Raw genomic sequence first — 20,800 nt, 5'->3', positions numbered from 1 at the left:
TGTCTGTCAGACCACTTACAGAAGAAAGTAACAGGGCTCCCCCAGTTCATTTTCTGTTAGAAATTCTGTTTATATATAGCACCACAAATCAAAGAGTGTACAGTCACCATGTGCTTTACTTCTTAACTGTTTAACTGTAACAAGAAACAGGAAACCCTACTTAGAACAAAAAGAACATATTCCAACATTTTCTTCTGGAGAAGCTAAGACCATTCAACATTATGAAGGTGATTCTTTATTAAGCATCAGAAAAAAGCCAAAGGACAGACATGAGTTGTCTCAAGTACATGTTTTATTGCAGTTTTTAAAAACATTCATGAAAAACAAGGTCAGATTTAAAAATAGTGAATCACTGAAGAAATCTAAGACTTAACTTGGTCTAAAATTGAATAAACAGTTACAAGAACCAGACCTCAGGAAAGTCACCCAAGTTAGGTATCCCTGTTTCACAGAAAGGTATTAAAATTGTAGAAATTTCCCTTGAAACGTGCTCTGAAAAAAAATTAGTCAAGATGCTTAGAAGCCAAGGAAACCAATCTCAAGCCAGATAATTCCAAACTCTTAAAACAGTACAAAATACATAATATGCAGCCAGAAACAAACAAAGGGGAAAACATCTCAACCCAACATTTTTAAAGGCCAAGGCCAGGGTCTATCAAATTCCCCATTGCAAATTCCATGATCCATGTTCACAAACATCACATATTTTATGGACTCTCTAACTCATTTCGGTGCTGTGTGACCAAGAGAATTTCCTGATGGATTAGGTAGCAATCCTGCATTCTGCATTGAAGCTGCATACTTGGCTAAGGGTCAGGATCCAGTCTAAATGCTTTCCTTCTTGCAGCAGACATTTTTAAGTGAAAAGCCATTTCTTCTAAGCCAGCCTTTCCAAGCTTAGGTCACTTTTAATTTTGCTTACAGTATCCCTACATTCTCCCTGAACGCTGGCTGTACTTACTAGCTGTAGTTAATTAGAGTTATAGTCCTAAACATTGGGAGGGAACCATTTGGAGAATGGTAGGTTAAATCCAGAATCAATTCAGTCTGGTTATCAGTGTAAGAACAGACATGTAATAGTCCCATGTTTCTTCCAGTGTTTCTGACCCTGCATCAGGGTAACAGCTGGCCTTCAGTGATATATAAAAAAATGTTACTGGTCCATCATTAGAAATGATTACTACAAAATACTGCCCAAGATTTTTGGATATCCACTAAAAGTTGTGCCATTTTTTTTCTTTATAAGACATGGAGGTATTAAACTGCATGTCCAACTTTGAAATACATAAAGTTGAACTAGGATTTAACGTTCTGGGGTGGGAGCGCTTTGCCCTCTGAGGAAACATTCTTATATGGTACAGCCAGTGAAAAGAAACTGAAACAGCAATTTTGGCTCAGCAAAGCTGCAAGTGAGACTGTCACAAAAAAGCGGTACTTGCAAAGAATAAAGGATGGAATATTTCCCAAGGCTGTTCTATGAATATCTTAATATAATGTACTAAATGCAAATATGAATGGCAAACAGAATAACAAGCATCCAAAGTTGCAGATATGCTTCATATAAAGCCAATCAGCTTTGCTCAAATTAATCTGCAGATGCTACTTTCTACAGTATTCTGATCTCCAGTTCCCATAAGAAAACATAAGGGGGAATCAATTACAGAGACTGAGGCCCAGACAGTTGCATATACTGGACATTTGCCAGTACACCTAAGAATGGTAGAGTCTTTATTAATCAGCTGCAACACAGGACTTTGGCCAATAGAAATTAACATCATGAACTGGTTTCGGTTTCAACGGGTACCAAGTTAATAACAGAGCCAGTCAGAGCTGAAAAGATGCATTAATGTCCACATTGGGCATCTATTGGCTTCACTTCCATATTCTCAGTCTGGGTCACCAACTATTTTGTGACTATTTCCAACAAAGTATCATGATTGTCCTTGAACCACACTTTGATAGCTTAGCAATCCACGTGTCACATATGTTATTTCCATATACAGCCCATGCAAAAGAAAGCATTACCTTTTACTCCGAGCCAAAAAATATCAAGTCACGTGTCTTCTTGTTCCAGGCTTAAATGGAGACAGTACAGGAGAAAGTAGAGAGAGACAGTCCCTTTGTTTTCATTGGCCTGCCAGCTAGAATACTGACAAAAATGAAGGATCTCTGTCGTGCAGGAAAAGGCTAACTTTTATGCCCCCAAAGAAGTGCAGTTGTGTGATTTCTCCATACAAATTCCTCCAGACTAGTCTTCTACACAGCCTCAATTTTTAAATCATAACTTACATCATTAGAGCTTGGTAGACAATGTATGGAAGATTCTACAGAAGGAACTTCATTATCAGTCCTGACGGTGTTTGGGTCGATCAATATAGCCTAGAAAACAAACCACATTAGACTTGCCTCCCTTCCCAGCTTTTCCCACATTCATTTGAGGAATTGATTCTTCTTCCCACAACATCAAAACTCCACTGATTGGATCATTTTAAAAAATATTTTCATTTTCTGACCTCATTCCCTCTCAGATTAATTCTGTTTAATCCACATTCATCTGTCTATCCAGGCTACAATATGCCATTTTTTTTCATCAAACCCTGACACACAATGACTGACACACTTTAATCAGAATCGAAAAAATAATAACAACCTAACTCTAATTCACAGATGTAGCAGCAATTATAATTTGGGTAGTAAATCTCACCTCATTGGAGTCAGAGCGGGTTGCCCGGCACCAAAAATATGCAGTTGCTGATGCAATGCAGAATTCCACAATGGTGAATGTCAACAGCACAATGGCGATCCTATTGCCTGTCTTTTCGCAAAAGGAAACATAATGATACAAGCCAATTAACAAATGGCAACCTATCCATTTACTTCTCTAGACTTAGGGGCTGCCTCAGTCCATATAATTGCTTTGTTCTGTTCCCAGGGTCCTGTCTCAGATCTTGGCGCTCTAGTACTCTTGCAGACATCTCCTTTTGGTTCAGTAGCTTGCAGCAGCATCTTCATTTCTAAAAATATTTCTGCATCTCAAATGGTCCTGCAAGCTATTCTTAGAAAACAGTGATGAACAGCAGCAGCAGTCCAGAGACAGCTGAGCTGCTTAAAAGGGGGGAAAAGCGATTGCGGGAAAGAAGGCAAAAGTAATTGGGGGAGAAGAGAAGTCCTGTAGAAAGAGGGTTGGGAGAGAATGGCAGGTCACATTTGGGTAAAAGAACTGGGAAATTTTCCTCTCTGTCCTTCAGCCCTTTGCAAGAGCTCCCCAAACACCAAATGTCCCCTTCAGAATTAAAAGGTTCAGGATTCCTTCTCTATTCTTGGTGAACAAAAGCCTTTTCAAACTGAACATGTTTGAATATTCAACATTTATTTTTTTTTTCTTTCAAGAGTCAGAGGGGGTCAGATCCCTTCTCATCTCCATTGTGATTAAATTATCAGGTGATCCTAAGGACAGCAATTCACCCTACAGAGCCAATCCAGAAGCAGAAACAGATGCCAGGCTAAAGAAATCATGTCTAATAATGCAGCATAACACTACAGAAGGATGGCACTGAAACCTGGCTAACCGTAGCTTGAACCCAGTTACCAGTTTGGATTCAGGTGTCTTCATCTGGGTTTCAGGTGTGCTGGATATACATCAGTGTTTCCCAAACTTGACAATTTTAAGGCATGTGGACTTCAACTCCCAGAATTCCACAGCCAGCAATGCTGGCTGTGGAATTCTGGGAGTTGAAGTCCACATGCCTTAAAATTGTCAAGTTTGGGAAACACTGATATACATGATTGAGTGCCCACATGAAATGTTCTTTAGCTGGATGCATCCTTTTACTTTGAAAGTGGATGCTTTCCTTCTCAGATGTACAATAACTAGACCATCAACCCTTATAATTCCTTTGTTAGCGTCTGGCAGTATTACACTATGTCTGAACCATTGACACTTACCATCACTAGTGAATACTCGTAATTATCATCTGAATGAAATGGCCCATTTATGCTCAGATCTACGATAAAGGCCAATATTCCAAGTAACGCAAAAATGGCACTGATGATATTCATGGCTTGTGAGCCTTTTACCTAAAAGGCACAAACATTGAATGTTAGGTCATTGCAGCAAGAATATTTGTTACTGTATTGAGAATTTAGGACAGCCTTACTCAACTAGGTGTCATCCAGATAAGTTGGGACTACAGCTTTGAAGAAGAAGTTCCCTTAGTGCAGTGGTGGCGAACCTATGGCACGGGTGCCAGAGACGGCACTCAGAGCCCTCTCTGTGGGCATGCGCGCCGTCGCCCCAGTCCTAGGCCTTCAGCTGGGTTTTATAAAACCTTTTTGCTTTAGGCCTCCGCCACCGTGTGCAAAAAAAAAAAAAAAAAAAGGTTCAATTAGTCAATTTCAACTTCTCGCAGAAAAAAAAAGATCTTGCAAAGTTGGAATTGATTGACTGAACTTTTTAATCCCACCCAGTCTGCCATTACCACCGCAGCCACACCCACCCAATGGGCCATTCCCACCCAATGGGCCACACCCACTCGGAACTTGATGATGCATAAGTGGGTTTTGGGTTGCAGTTTGGGCACTCAATCTCTAAAAGGTTCGCCATCACTGCTGTAGAGCGTGGTGACACACATGCCACAGGTGGCACGCAGAGCCCGGTCTGTGGGCACGCGCGCCATTGCCCCAGTCCTAGGCCTTCAGCTGGGTTTTATAAAACCTTTTCACTTTAGGCCTCTGCCACCGTGTGCAAAAAAAAAGGTTCAATCAATCAATCAATTTCAACTTCTCGCAGGAAAAAAAAGATCTTGCAAAGTTGGAATTGATTGATTGAACTTTTTAGTCCCACCCAGTCTGCCACACCCACCCAAATGGGCCACACCCACCCAATGGGCCACACCCACCCAATGGGCCACACCCACCCCAAAGCCACACCCACCCAATGGGCCACACCCACCCAGCACCCGACAATACATAAGTGGGTTTTGGGTTGCAGTTTGGGCACTCGGTCTCTAAAAGGTTCGCCATCATTGCCCTAGTGACTTAAAGCATCTTCTAGCATCATCAATCATTGCGTTGCTGATTATATTCAGAGCCATAATAATGACTGGTGATTCTAGATGTTCAAAGTACTAGAGAGACAAATGTTTCAAAATCTCCAGAGCAAATACGGTAGCTGGGAACTTGGGAATTGTAATCCAACATGTTGGGAGAGAACAAGGATAGTAAAAGAAGCACTGATGATGTTACCTAGTTTGGATAATGAAATGTCTGCAAGAAAACAACCAAGCTCAGAGAGCACCAAAGACCCTTCACAGTGAAGGTTGGTTTAGAATATTAATACATGGGAAGAACTACTTCAACTCTAGTTCTGCTTCTCGTATCTTTGAAAATTCAATCTTTTCATAGAAAATCAGAAAGTTTCAAGTAGTTGCCTCCTACCAATGTTGATTAAACTGGAGACAGACATGTTTTAGAGAGTTGAAGGTGATGACAGAGATACCATTTTCAGTGTTACACACTCTAATCCACTGGTGGCGAACCTATGGCATGGGTGCCAGAGGCGGCACTCGGAGCCCTCTCTGTGGGCACGTGCGCCATTGCCCCAGCCCCACCTCCCCGCAGCCCCCTCCTCACCAGCAGCCCCCTGGAGGAGAGTCGCCCCGAGCGTGGCCCACGTAGAGCAGCACAGCCAAAGAATGGCAGCCAGGCAGTGTAGACAAGACTCTGCCCTCACACCCCATCATGCACAGTTGATGCTGCGGGGCACGGGCAGAGAGCGTGGCCATGGTGCTGTCGGGCTTCCTGGGCGATCTGTGGCAGGCCCTGGAGGCAGTGAGTGACCTTGTGGGCAGGCGGGGTGGGGGCAGGGCAGGGGGTAGAGTGGGGGCGGGGCCAGTTTTTGGGCACTTGGGTCTCTAAAAGGTTCGCCATCACTGTTCTAATCTCTTTATACTACTTTCACCTTTGTCTGAAATAGGTACAATACTCCCCAGACAATCTACACACTGAGCTGCAAAAGCAGCAATACAATAAGCTGGCATATAGCGAAGAATGCTGCCTTCTGTTTCTCAAAAAGCAAGCTCAGCTTCCAAAGTTTGAGGAGTTCACCAAGAAGGATGAACCAGTGCAGAGGTAGGCAACCTTGGCTCTTTTATGACTCGTGGACTTCAACTCCCAGAATTCCTGAGCCAGCCATGCTGAGGGGAAAGGGAGAGGTTTCCATGCTGAGCCATGCTGGTTCAGGAATTCTGGGAGTTGAAGTCCACGAGTCATAAAAGAGCCGAGGTTGCCTACCCCTGAACCAGTGAATACCCTCAGTCTGAATCTCTTCCCTTTTGCATGTAACTTCCTTTGTGATACATTAGTCCAAAATCTCCTTACAAATGTTTTCTGCTTCTTTCTAGAAATATAATCACTAAGAAAAACTAGAACCTCTGTATCTCCTCCCCATATAGAGGATTTCTCAGAGGTAAGTCCTACTGAGTCCTGTCTGGATAAATGCAGAGGCAAAGAGCTGCTGCATAGTGGCTACAGATAACAGAATAACGGAATAACAGAAAGGACCTTGCGGGTCTTCTAGTCCAACACCCTGCTCATGTAGAAGACCCCATACCATTTCAGACAAATAGTTGTCCAATCTCTTATTAAAAACCTCCAGTGATGGAACACCCGTCTGAAGGTAAAATCTAAAATACAGTTTAATGCTCTGGGCAGAAGAAGTTACAAGTACTTTTGGGAACCGTGCTTCTGATTCTAATAGCTGGTGTTACAGTATATGAAACACTATACTAAAGACAGTTAAAATCCTCCAAAAATGGAAAAATCTCTTCTAACAGTGTAGTGGGTTTTTAATAGGACAAATGAACAATGCCTATGTACTCTAATGACACTGCCACCCCCACCTCACCACTCAAATATTCTCCTCTAAGAGGCTCACATGCATTTAGTGTCTTCTAAACCTTCTTAAAGGAGTCATACTTGCTCCTGGGAGGCAATCAACAACATTTGCAGCAACCCCGATGATTTCAAAAGCGTAACAAGCCATGCAGTGAGATCATCACACAAAACCCACACGTATGTACTTGCATCCCCATGTCCAGCAGAAGTAAGCTGTGGCATTTGTGTGATGAAGTTGCCACACCTTTGCTTCCTTCCCCCCATGGGTGCAAGTGCGGTTGTTTCACTGAGATCTTTTCTAGTATTTAAAGCATTAAATTGCAGATCATAGTAAAGAAAACAACGTGAGGCAGACTCACTGCACATTCAGTAGGACTCTTCTCAGCACCAATTGAGAGACATCCAGAAACAATGAACTGTGTGGAAAGAAGGAAAGTAGTAAACATTTGCATTGCAATTAAGAGAACATCCCTTCCAAACTTCACTAGACAATCTCGTGGTAGAAATGAAGAGGAAGATTGGTACCATAAAATGCTTTGTCAAGAAAGAAAAACTAAGCAGTGGGATATAACCCAATATCTGTCCTGGAGGTCAAACATTTAACCAAGGATGGGAGATAAGAGTCCCTTCTGCTAATAATCCATCTGAATCCACAGTAAAAACACTCGGTTTTCATCTGACACAACAGGGAGGAAAAGACAGACAAAAAAAGAAAAGAAAATAATAGATCCCATAAAAATAGAGAGAGAGGGTATATCAGTAAGAATAGGAATGGGGAGAACCTTTCACTTTTAGCTCCATTATTTATTTATTTATTTAAGAAATTTTATATGGCCGCCCAATTCACTCTCAGTGACTCTGGGCTGTCTATAAAGGTATTTGCTTATACACTTTCTATTAATACACAAATCTCTATGAAAAAATATTGTCCTATCCTGATATCTGAGAAGTCTACCTTTTCAGGCAAATCAGTCTTACATCCATCTATATTGTCTGTCTGTCTGTCTGTCTGTCTGTCTGTCTGTCTGTCTGTCTATCCATCTACCCATCCTAATCTTCCATCTTCTTCCAAGATCTTGAAAAAAAGCCTGTTTCTGCTCTGTCTCTTGGTAGGCAGAAGTTAAGAGGCATTTTCATGCCTTCAAATTATGGATTCTTTGCTTTGGAGCCATAGAACAGTACAGTCTGTGCTCAGTTATGATTCATTTTAGGGCTGAGATGAAAGTATTTGCCATATTTTTATATTTCATATTAAAAAGCCAGTTTCTTAGCCTCCCTTGTCCTCATTTGCCAACATTACACTTTAACCTTACTGGCTGTGCTAGTAAATCTGATAGTTTTTATCAACATCATGGGCAAAAATCTACTCAACATAAGCACAGCAAAAATTCAGTGGCACTGAGCAAGTGAGGACATGGGTAGTGAAGACAAAAATGTGATTGTTCAATGAGACCAATCTTTTTATCAATAATAATTTGTATTGATTTATAGAGAATATTCATTGCAGCCCTAGTCAGATAAAGAAAATAAATGAATTTTGGGAAGCGATTTTGCTAATATAGTTTTGGGTAATTCTCTATATGAGGCTTACATAGTCTTTGAGTTCTTCCCTTGCTACTTTTCATAAATACACAGTTGTGATTATCAAATTCAGAGTCAGCCCCTAGTCAGTTAATAACCATCCTAGCCATTTTAATTTTCACTGCAGCACTGTGGGAAAGTAGATCTGCAGACCTGTAGGGAAGCCAATAGCTAGGGTCCTGTTGACCAAGGAGGGGTTCCAAGATAGGGCATTTGGTACAGCCAGCATCAGACCTGGCACCAGCATTATTATTAGTTGCTGGAAAACATGAGAGTCACAGTTTTGATTTCAGACTTAGGTCGCATGTTAATTTAAGCAAACCTCCTCTTAAGCCTCATATAGGAATGTATACAACAATACAGAAGAATGTTGGGAGGATACTAATGAAAAGTGAGCCAGGGTGATCAGACTGATAACTGGTCTGAGACATATGGAGAAATGAAGTTGTGCGAACAGAGACAACTACATGAACACATGTATAAGAATATGGACACCTACGCAGGAAATTGATGGTGAAACTGTTCAGATGACAGTCACAGAACTGAACAGAAGTCAGACTTAGCATTGACAGTACCTCACACTGCTGCTTCACACACAAACAGAATTTGCTGGATGCAGTTCTCCTAAAGCTAGCAAAGAAATATCTGGGTTTATGTATAATCTGTTAGAGATTGTACTTTCCAGGTTTGTCTTATTATACGCAAAGTGCCTTTGCTGTTAAGCATGAAGATATGAACACATAATTTACACTATAAAAACAAAGGCTTAACTACAAAAAGTTTTGGACAAAACTTCCATGATATACCTTCCTGCTCCCCACACAACACTATTCAATATTTATTAGATTATTTCTACTGTATATCTTTCTATTTGCAAGTGGGCATCATTGTGCCTAGGTAGACTTTGCTGAAATCTCTGGTCTTTTCTCTCTCTCTGATAATTATTCTTAGAGGATGTTCAAATTATTGGTTACATCATCTGACAGGTCCTTTTTCAATTTTTTTTCACTCTCTCTCTGCATCCAATGCATCGGGATATATAGGAATGCTATTATAGTATAGTATTTAATAAAACAAAATAAAGAACAGAGCTTAATTTCTAGGATGAAAAGGCACAACAAGAATGAGGAAATAGTGAAACAGTGTGTGTTTGTGTTTATGTGTGTGTGTTGCAAGACAGGGCAGTTCCAAGTCAAATGCCAAATAAACATTTGATAAGAGGACATTTTGCCACTTTCTGGATTGACTGGATTTTGTCCACAAACGAAAGTCATTTTGTGAACAAAATAAATAGAAGGCCCTCATATGTGTTCATTAGCCCTGACCTTAAAGCTGTTTATTTCAAATTAAATTAAATCTACTAAGATTTGTATTCTAAGAATTAGGTTTAGGTGGCACAAGAGCTGGTGGTAGTACATAGCCCCCTGAATGGAGATTAAAGTATTTTGCATTCTACATGAGTGAAAAATAAATAAATTAAATAATCCAAGTGAGAGAACATGTTGAAACTTTTCCAGGATAGTTGTATGCTGACATCCAATTCACTATAGAGAAGATGATTGGCAATTTTGCCCCAAAATTGCAGTAATAGAACCAAAAGGCTGTGCTAGAGTTATATCTGAGCTGCAAACAATTAGACAACAAGTAGGTGCAGTAGAGAGCTAGCAGTTTCTATATCATTCTGCTGTGTCCAATAATCACCTAGTTGACATTAAAATGAAGAAATGTCCCATTCACCACAAAAGTATGAATTATCAAGGACATGATTTTCTCAGCTGAAACATACTCTATGAATAAAGAAAAAGGATGCTTCTGAATTGTGGTTTGGAAAAATTACTGCAGACACCTTGGACCACAAGAAGAGTATATAAACCATTCAGTATTAGATGAAGTTAAAGTAGACTGCCCATTGGAAGCATTAATAATGAAGCTAAAGTGTAGCTATGTTGGACATTTTATTTATTTATTTATTTATTTATTTATTTATTTATGAGATTAATATACCGCTTTAAATGCAAGCACTCTCTAAGCGGTGTACACCAATAAGCAATGTATATATATATTTACATTGCCTCCAACAATCTGGGTCCTCATTTTACCTACCCCGGAAGGATGGAAGGCTGAGTCAACCTTGAGCCGGTGAGATTTGAACTGCTGACCTGCTGAACACAGTCAGCTACTAAAGTGGCCTGCAGTACTGCACTCTAACTGCTGCGCCACCTCGGACATCTTATCCAAAGGTCACTGGAGAAGACCCCCATGCTTAGAACAAACTGGTTGACCAAAGACAAGGTGGTTGGATATCCTCTCAGATGATACAAGTAAGAGATTACAAGAACTTAAAGAAACAACTGTTAACAGACAATTGTGGCAACATGATGCTTATCAGGGCAACAACAGTCAATGTGATTGAATGAGGAAACAGCAACAGTGACTATTCAGGCAACCCAGAGATGATAGCTAAATCACAGTTATTTACTTCTTATATTTATACTTCAGCTCTTCTCTAAGAGCTCAAGGCATCTTACAGAGGGATTTCCCTTTATTTTATGCCCATATCAGGTGGGGTGGGTGGGTTAGGTTAAGTACTGACTGACCCAAAATCATCCAGTGTGGACCCAGAAACATTTCTAGTACGAATGAAGTTCTGTTCATACTGCAAACCAGTTGGCACCATTTGCAGTCCATATGTGACCAAGACCTTTCACATTACTGAATTAAAGTGTTCCCCACACATTCCTGAGGCATCAGAAAACTATACTGGCTTAAAATTTGTTCTCTCCATTACTCACTCCTATCCTGCCTCTATTGCTTCTGGTTCAGTGCACTGCCATCACCTGATTCCTCTTCAAAAATGGGTGAGAAAGAATTTCCACACCCTGAACATTTTATGAGAACAAAGGAGAGGACATTATTTGAACAAAAGGTAACTAAGGGTGACTTATATCTGTCATTCAGGACTGCTTATAAGGCAAAGGGAACACAAAAGAAATAACAAATTGCCAAGGTGTGTTTGCATCCAGATTTGGCAGAAGTGCTCTTGATAAGCTAAAAATGAAGTGATGGGGGATGATCAAACAATTAGATCTATGGGTTTAGCCATTCTCCTGCCTTCACCTTTCAGATCTCCCAAACTCGGAGTCATCTGCCTTTGATCCCGCAGAACACTATTCCATAGGATCAGAGAGCCAGGTCTTTGGAAGAGTTGCCTTCTTTCAGCCTTGGCATCAGCTACCTGTAGAGAGCAAGGATAACCTGAGCTCTTTAAACTTGCTAAAACTGCTGCACTAAGCCCAAGAGCAATGGCTGGCAGGTTTGCAGAGGAGTGGTCTGATGCAGCTAGAGTCTCCTTCCCATTTCATGGCTCATCCCTCCTTCCATGGTGAGTTGGAGGGATCATTCTGTCAAAGCCAGATCTCCGAGACCAGAATTGACTCAGAGATCAGGTGAGTACAGGTGAGAGGCAAATTTGTAAGATCTGGACTCTCCCATTGCCCCAAACAGAATAATCCTGGGAAATAGTGTCCAGTCATACCAACCCCACACTTTAGCTAGTGAATGAGTGCTGGGCTGATTCCAATCCCTGAAATCTCCACACATGACACCAACTGTTTGATGAAGCATTCTGATTGTGCTCACAGGAAAATTGCCAAAAATTTAAGAGGAAAATGATACATTAATATTGATATTAATATCTCATCCCTCACTTTACTCTGAATTTAAATAAAATGAATTTCTATACTTTCCCCCAAACTTTTTGAGTACATATTTTTCAGGTGAATTGGAAAAAAAAAAAAAAAACCCTTGAAGGTTTGCTCTTGGAAGCTATAGAAAGAGGACCTGGGGAGGGGGTCTGAGTTTTAAAAAATGTCAACAAGGTACTGAAATCTCAGCAAGGTTTTTCAACTGCTGTTCTGCTGTGTGAAAAGGTAGCAGTTTTGCAATTTGTGGGCTCTTTTCCCAACAGCAGGGACAATGATTGAGGGTTGCTATGGTGGCTGGGTTAGAGAAGCTGGACAGCAATCAACACTGCTTAAAGACAGGAAGAGGATGCTGTACTTCTATGGAAAGGGAGGTAGAGAAATTGCAGTGGGTGGTTTCTGACTCCAGAAGATGGAAGATATGAGAGTCCTTGCCAATAGGAAAACAGACTCCCTACAAGGGTTGCAAAGCTTCAGTGATTCCAAGGAAAACACCAGCCTTGTTGCTATCACTAATAAAATGAGGCAGGCTTATTAGGCTCCCAAAATAGATGATGGTGAGAGCTTTGGTGATGATTTGTTAGGTCTGCCCACTCCAAAAGATAGTATAGATACACAACTGATCCCTAAATGACACAAATGTATATGTGTGGAAGAGTATTTTAAGTGACAACCTTCTGGGAGGGGAAATAAGCTGTCCTTAAAAAAAAAAAAGGAATTGTAATTTTGCAATTTGTGACCTACCTCTTCGCATCTCCCCAGTTTAAAAGGCATATTAACAAACTGGAGCAAATGGAGAGAAGGGCAACCAAGACTGTGAAAGGATTGGAAATCAAGCCCAAGAGGAGTGGATCTAGAAATATTTAGCCTGAGAAGGGATATGATTGCTGTCTTCAAATACTTGATAGACTATAGCAATTTCCAATTGTTCAGGAGGAAAAGACTAGAATCAATGGGATGAAACTTCCAGGATTTAGAGACAGATTGGATATTCCAAAGAACTTCCTGACAGTAAAAACTGTCAATCAGTGGGACTGAATTCTTCCCCTTCAGTGCAGGTTTTCAATTAGAGGCTGGATAGTCATCAGTTAAGGGTGAATTCTGCAATATGCGGGGGGGAGGGGGTTGACTTGATGTCCACTTAGGCCGCATCCAACTCTGTGGTTCTTTCATACATGCAGCATATTGAAATTGCATTTTAAAGCAAGTGATCAGCATGTAGTAGAAGAAAAACAGGATATGTTTCTTTGGCATGAAACTGAATCCACCTCCTAATGCTATAAAATCTCAGAACTATGGTGATTATATTTAGAATTTATACTCCTTTCCCTTTTTTTAGGAGAATAATATTTCCTCCTCAAACTAATGATGCTTTTAACAAAATGGAAAAAAAGACATTTGGGCAAAAGTGAAAGTACTTCAGTTTAGCAAGAGACATGATAGGTATATAATAAAAAAAAATTACAAACTAAAAATGTGGACGCTTCAAAACGAAGGAAAGAAGGAAGGACACACAACTTCACAGCCTATTTTTTTTGAACAGACAGGACAGTTTTCAGCAAGAACTAATGATGACTCATGACAGATCAGACCCTTTTGAAGAAATCAGGCAGGCCTCTGAAGCTTCCACAACATTGACAGAAATCTCAGCCAGTGCTGGTTGAGAGGGGAGGAAGCATCACTGAACTCATTGAGAAGGAAATGTACAGGTAATCCTTGACTTACGAGCACTTGAGTTGCTAAGTAAGGCATTTGTTAACTGAGTTTTGCCCCATTTTAAGACCTTTTTTTGCCTCCGTTGTTAAGTGAATCATTGCAACTGATAAGTTAGTAACTCAGTTGTTAAGTGAATCTGGCTCCCCCATTGAATTTGCTTATGAGAAGGTCGCAAAAGGTGATCACATGGCCCTGGGATACAGCAACGGTCATAAATATGAACCAAGCATCTGAATTTTGATCACGTGATCATGGGGATACTGCAAAGGTTGTAACTATAAAAAAACAGTCATAAGTCACTTTTTTCAGTGCCATTGTAACTTTGAACGGTCACCAAATGAACTGTTGTAAGTCGAGGAGTACCTGTTTAGTTAATCACATAATCCAGGAACTATTTCCTTCAGTGCCTGATGTCTTGTCTGTTTCTCACCCGGACCTCCCACCACCCTTCCTCCCTTCTTCATATAATCTCTCTGTCTCCTGCCCACCTGTTCTTCCACCTCTCCCCACCTATCTGGAGGGAAAGGGATTTTCTCTGGTCTGTGATACTCACGGATGCTCCTCCCAAGAAGGGAATCTCTCCAGATACAAAGAATGAGGTATATACACTGGACAGGGTGCTGAGAATGATCCCAAAGCTAATGTGTATGAAGCCAGTCATGATCTGGATGGTCTGTGGGAACAATCAGGGGGATAATACTCGGCACTGGATGGATTAAAGTTACACATGCACATGCACACACACACACACACACACACACACACACCCTTGAATGATTACACTGACTTCAAAGGGTTGGCACTGAGAATCTCCTGTCCCATATGGCTACCACCTATTTTATCTTAAAGCAGCCTTTGCCATCCTGGAGATTTAGAGATGTGTAGGAGCTCACCTCCCCGATTCACCCCGGCCAACTTGCCACAGCCAACTCTCCACAGCCAACTCGCCCCAGCCGACTCACCACGGCCAATTCACCACGGGAAAATTTGCCGTGGGATGCTATGGGACAAGAGTTACCCTAATATTGAAGAAATAGTGCAGGGGTATCAAACTGCCAGCCCACGGGCCGGACGCATCATCCGAAAGCCATGCCCAACCCCATTGCCGGCAATGGCAAAATCGGCCTGATATGTGGCGCAACGTCATGTGACGTCGTGAGTTTGACGTATCTGAAATAGTGGAATAGAATCATTAAAGGAAGCCAAAGGAGGAACAAAATGAAATGCGAATGACAAAAATTAAAATATTTTAAAAATTATTTTAAATAATTAAATTGAATTGTTGAACTGTCCCAAAATGAGTTGTCCTTTGGCGAATTGGCTGTGGTGATTTGGCCATGTCAAGTTGCCCATGGCGAGTTGTCCGATTTCACCCTTCATCTCCTACCCAGTTTAGCCAAATGTTTGGGAAGTTACACCTGGAGCCTCTTTCCACTAACCGGGCACTTCTCTCTCCTCACTGCTGCCCTCAATTTTAGGTTGCAGATCATCAGCTTCTAAGAGCTCCTAAAGATTAGTGAGAATAATTTATGACTGCTAGTGAAAAGAAATCTGGGGTTTATAAATCTGTTTAATTAACCATTAATTTTGGCAGCAACTAGTAGATATCCCCTCCAAAGTTAGCCCCAGTCCTTCTGCAAATCTCTTAAAAGGAGATGTTTTTGAGCAGGCCTGGGGATCCCTTCAATAACAGGGACCCTACAAGTTGGCTGTACTATGTGTGAGATTCTAATGCAGTGGTGGCGAACCTATGGCATGGGTGCCAGAGGCGACACTTGGAGCCCTCTCTGTGGGCACATGTGCCGTTGCCCCAGCCTTGCTTTCCCCTGCAACCCCCTCACCAGCAGCCCCCCTGGAGGAGAGTCGCCCCTGAGCGTGGGCCATGTGGAGCAGTGCAGCCAAGAACATGGCAGCCAGGCAGCGTAGATAAGACTCTGCCCTCACACCCCATCGTGCACAGTTGATGCTGAGGGGTGTGGGCAGAAGGCATGGCCACCATGGCACTGTTGGGTGATCTGCAGCAGGCCCTGGAGGTGGTGAGATGCCCTGCGGGTAGGTGGGGTGGGGGTGGATCGGGGGCAGGGCAGGGGGTGGATCGGGGGCCGGGCCAGTTTTGGGGCACTCGGTCTCTAAAACGTTTGCCATCACTGTTCTAATGCATTCTCCCAAGATCTGTGCTTAATGACCTGCACAGTCCTCATTTAATGATAGCAATTGGATTGCTGGAATTGCCATCAGTAAGTGACATGGTCATATGACATTGCACTTTATGCCTGAATCGCTTAGCGATAGCAATTCTGGTCCCTATTGCCATCATAAGCCGAGGACTACCTGTATATAAATTTGAAAAACTAAATAAATAATAAAATCCAGGTGACTCTGTGTCTGAGGTTTGGGAAGGCTCATTAGCCCAGAAGAGTTTGTAGAATGAACTGAACTACTTCTAAGGCTCTCGGTGCTCTGATCTCCTCATTATATGGTCCTTAGCTCAAACAGGGTCAGTCAGAGGTCATAGAATGGTTTTACACTAGCTGTGCCTAACTGGTTATATTGGAGTCACCTAGTCTTTATGAAAGGAGGAATATATGGGAGCATTCTGGTGTTCCTATCTGCTTGGGGCCAGTCTGTAGTTGCCTGATGGACCATCTTCAGATGCATCATAGTGCTGTGGAAAAGGATCTGAACTTTGACAAGTAAACATAGATCCTCTTCACACAGGGAACACCTTAGGCCTTTTTATTGGCTGCATTGTTGCCGTAGATCAACCAATTATAATGTGGCCCTTCCTGGCTTACAGCTTCAGTCTTCACTATTTCCTAAGCAGCCAAGCAAAGTAATTCTCTGTGGTGAAGAAGGTTGCCATAGAGAATATAAGGATTGTGTTAAAATCCAGCTTTTCATTCAACCCAAATTTCACAAATATAGTATTCATATTTTTAGGATATGGAGGATGGGAACAGATCCCCTTCATATAGTACACATGAAAAAAAAATTATAGCCTTTGTACTTTGGTTGATGGTTTATATAGACCTCACAGGGGAGACATTGGGAGTCATAACAATGGTTGTTGAAGCTACTTGGAGCTTCTGAGAAGATGCCAGGAGAAGACTTTTCAGGAGCAGCTTTTTACTGCCAGCTGGCCTAGGTTGATTTGAGCACTCCTGTCTTTATTTTTGGCCTCTTTTGACAATAATCAAAGATCTAGAGTAGACAAATACAGAAGAATAATACAACAAGCCCTTGATTTACTATAATTGGGGAGAGAATGTCTGGTATTCTCAAGTGTCTGTTAAAATTCAAAGTATATCATTTGTGTCAATCTATGTTATTTTTATAACATCAATTTCATCACTCATAATATCCCATAGATATTATCAAATTAAAGTTAAATTTAATAATTTAAGATCAATTATTTTGGATGCAACAGTCTTGCTTATTATTTCAGGGGATAATTGGATGGAAATTTTATTAGTTGCATTCAAAATCCATTAATAAATTGAGAAATTCTGAATTATTCAACTGGAGCAAGCTTCATTGCACTAAGGAGAGGAAACACTTATTTCTATTTGATTGTTACATTTTACTTCTCTTTGTGAAGGAATTCTTAATATATTGCCTCTGTCTGTAGAAGTGTCCTTCTGGATACAAATATGGAATATGGGTGTTTAAAATTTCATTTCTCTTCTTTAGATGGCAAATGAATTTTTATGCAAAATTAAACAGGGATTCGGTTTTTCTATTTTTGTTTTGTTCTGTTGTAGTGTAATTTTTGTTTCTTTGTTTGTTTATTGTGGGTCTTTTTTATAAAAAAATCCAATGCTTTGGGGATGGATAGATGGATGGATAAGGGGAAGGGGAAGGAGGAAGAAAGAAGGCAGAATTTTCAGAAGAGAGTCCAATGTTTGGGTAAAAGCTATGTAGTTACTCTAGTGTTGCCAGCCAGGCTGACAACAGTGTTTGGGTGGATTATATATGGGAAAATTTCTCATTATCCTCATGGTAACATGTGCAAAAGATACTGGATTAGAGTCAGCAAACACCAGACAACTGAGTCTGGTAGCTTTGGGATTGCTTGATTAATTTTTCTAAGTTAAGAGATACTGATGCATCAGATGAGGTTGGCAGCTGTCTAGGAGAGCAAATGCCAGTCAAAGCAAATCAGTCAGAACGTATCTAAAGTGGCAACAGGCCATATTGATGTCTTTAGGCATTCCTTTGTCCAGGGCAAGCTGAAAGACAGTGAGCAACAGAAAGACAAAGGCATGGAATTGCTCATAAGCAGAGAGGATCTGGAATGGCAACTGTGAGGGAGAACAAGCCATCTGCTGGCATCTTCCCCACTAGGCCTGGTGCTTCTCCGTAAAATGATTATTGCTAAATGTGACAGTAGAATATACTTTTGCCTAGGCAGATCTACCTTCTGCTTTGTGTGTGCATGGAACATTTTTTTAGGCAGAATATCCGGTTCAAAAACAGATAGAATCTGCCATCAACTAATGGGAAAAATGTTAGGATAACCCTGATCAAACTTTCTGGATTTTCTTTTAAAAAAAATAATAACATGATATTTATTGTCTTCTTTTGTTTTTTGTTAATTATATAATCTGCATCCCTTATTTCTTTTGGAATATCATCTTCATTTTAACGCTTTGATGCACTGAAAGAGAAAACAAGCCAACTTCTCAATTAGCTGAGAAGAAAAAGTGAATATATAGTTCCTTCCACCTGAGCACAGCTTGGAAAAACAAGGCAATGTGCTGTCACTGCTTTTTCCAACCTGAGCTTTTTCTTTTTCTTTCTGTATTTGGATCCAGAGCAATCTCACAGCCTATCTGATATTTCACAATCCCAGTCATCCCAGTTAGAGGCTCTGTTGCCTTCAAAAAGGGACTTAGTGGTTGTGATCTGGGCAATCCCAACAGAATACCGCACCTATTCTTAGAAAAAGCACCTTTATGTGCTTCTGTAGTAGCAAAAAAAGCACTGGCTCAGTTGCTGGATTTCCCTTTATTTATTCAGTATTTCTGCACGGCTGATACCCTGTAGAGAGTGCATAGCGATTTCTGTACAAATACAAATGGAAATGGTTTTATGCTTAAGCTCCAATCTTTAAATGTATTTTGTCTCCAGAAAAAGAAACCTCGACAGAGCTACTTGTCATGTGCTCTTGAAGAACAGTTCTAAATGCTTTTATTTCCCCCAATTATTTATCACTGTGGGGGAGACAGGGAAGAAAAAATGGAGGGTGGTGGCAGGGAGGGTTAAAAGAATGCTATTTTGGCTTAATTTATACAAGCTATGGCAGATTTGCACAAACCTTGTCTCTACTTCTTGAAGATCAGGGGTTTTTTTAAATTAAAACTTAATAAATTTTAATTTCAGCCTTTTTAAAAAAAAGTAGGCTGAGCACTGTGTGGATAATATGGATTAAAAAATAAAAATCATCTCTCTGGGCATGTGTAATTACAAATAGAGGGACTGTTGGATTAGTTTTCTGGACAGTCCAGAACCTTGATTAACCTATTACTGGAAGTGTTCTCCCAATTAGGACCCATGTAGCCTAACTTTTCCATTAACAGAATACTTGTGGAAGCTTAAAAAGGCATAGAAATGGTGGGCATTTTTAGGTGGCTGGGCTTAATATTTGGTATTCAGAGCCAAACCACCTCTGAACAAACAGGTTCCATTTATATACTACACAGCAATGTTCAGCTTGAACAGTGTCTCTGTCGGCAGCTTTCAACTGCATTTTAATACATTTTCTTCCTAGAATGACATTATCCATTTCTCCTATGTACTTCTTAGGGCATTGACTTCAGTCTTTAATCTTGGGCTGTTCGTTCTTCTGCTGCCCCAAGCCAGATACTGAAGATAGTGCCCAGTCTTCATAACAGAGAGCAATTCTGAAGTTGTGGGTCAGTCGGATCATTTCTTGCTCTCCTTCCTGGCACCAGGCTTCATTCCTACTTCTGGGGCCCTTTAGTATTGGAATGCATACAAATCTACATCTGTTGGCAGAAGAGCTATTCTCAGGAAGGTGTTCTAGCCAAATGGGTCATTATTTTCCCTAAGTGGGGACATGATTGATTCCCAGCTTCTTTACATTGATATAGTTTAAAGCTTTTCTCTCATTCCAAATGCACCCCTCATTTACACATATGCACATGCACCAGAGAATCACACTGCTTAGCCTAAATCAAGAGGGCCAGTACCATGCAGGAGAAACCCACCCCCAACTCTTCTATCCCTCCCCCCAACCTTGCCCAACCCAGCTCCCTGCCCAGAGGGGGTTCTCCCAAGCTTCTGTCACTCACCCCCAGCACTCGGTTCTTCCCTTTGGGAATAGTTTCCACTGTGTACATCACAGTCCTTCTGCCCAGCCGGAAGTTCCCCATTCCCTGCATGGGAGCCAGCTGGCGTATGTGCTCCCAGGCCCTCAGGTCCCTAGCAACTGAACCGTCCGCTGCATCAGCCAGACGGGCTGAACATGGATAACAGCTCGCTTAGCCTGGCTGCTCAGCTCCACCACAGGCTGTATCCCAGAGAAAGGGGGAAAGTGGTCTTATTGGCTTCTGTCAGCAATGATGTCACAGGCAGTCAGAGATGCTGCAACAGACTGAGGGGGTAGGGAGGGGGAGGTCTGGCTGGTAGGTAAAGCCGCCTTCTTCCTAAATTACCTTCTCAGCCAGCAGAGAGGCACCCCTGGATTTACGCAGTGTGGATTTCTGAGCAAGTAGAGATTTGTGCTGTAATAGCTATCCACAGAGGTATCTCTTTCACAGACAGAAGAGAAGGCAAATTATTTTTAAAAAGTGGCTGGGAACCGTCTTCCGTAGTCAGTAAAGAAAAGTTCCCTGAATCTTCTCCATGGTGGTATTAATACCTCTGAAAATGCTGCTGATTGGTTT

The 20,800-nt window shown here is 41.3% G+C and overlaps 1 protein-coding gene across 1 annotated transcript; it reads right to left on the bottom strand.

Annotated features, from left to right (window-relative positions):
- Positions 1–274: 274 nt before the first annotated feature.
- LOC120308308 (membrane-spanning 4-domains subfamily A member 12-like) lies at positions 275–20,494 on the bottom strand. Its single transcript, XM_039344205.1, has 7 exons — positions 20,207–20,494; positions 14,446–14,565; positions 7,254–7,310; positions 3,946–4,077; positions 2,705–2,815; positions 2,290–2,379; positions 275–2,149 (listed from the first exon to the last, which is right to left on the bottom strand). Exons 1-7 carry the CDS (start codon positions 20,294–20,296, stop codon positions 2,054–2,056), a joined length of 696 nt encoding a protein of 231 aa, XP_039200139.1. The 5' UTR covers positions 20,297–20,494; the 3' UTR covers positions 275–2,053.
- Between the last annotated feature and the right edge of the window lie 306 nt (positions 20,495–20,800).

This window comes from Crotalus tigris, unplaced genomic scaffold, assembly GCF_016545835.1.
Source record: "Crotalus tigris isolate CLP2741 ecotype Arizona unplaced genomic scaffold, ASM1654583v1 scf7180000017899.1852299, whole genome shotgun sequence".
Lineage (NCBI taxonomy): Eukaryota > Metazoa > Chordata > Lepidosauria > Squamata > Viperidae > Crotalus > Crotalus tigris.
This window is presented reverse-complemented; position numbering and strand designations above follow the sequence as displayed.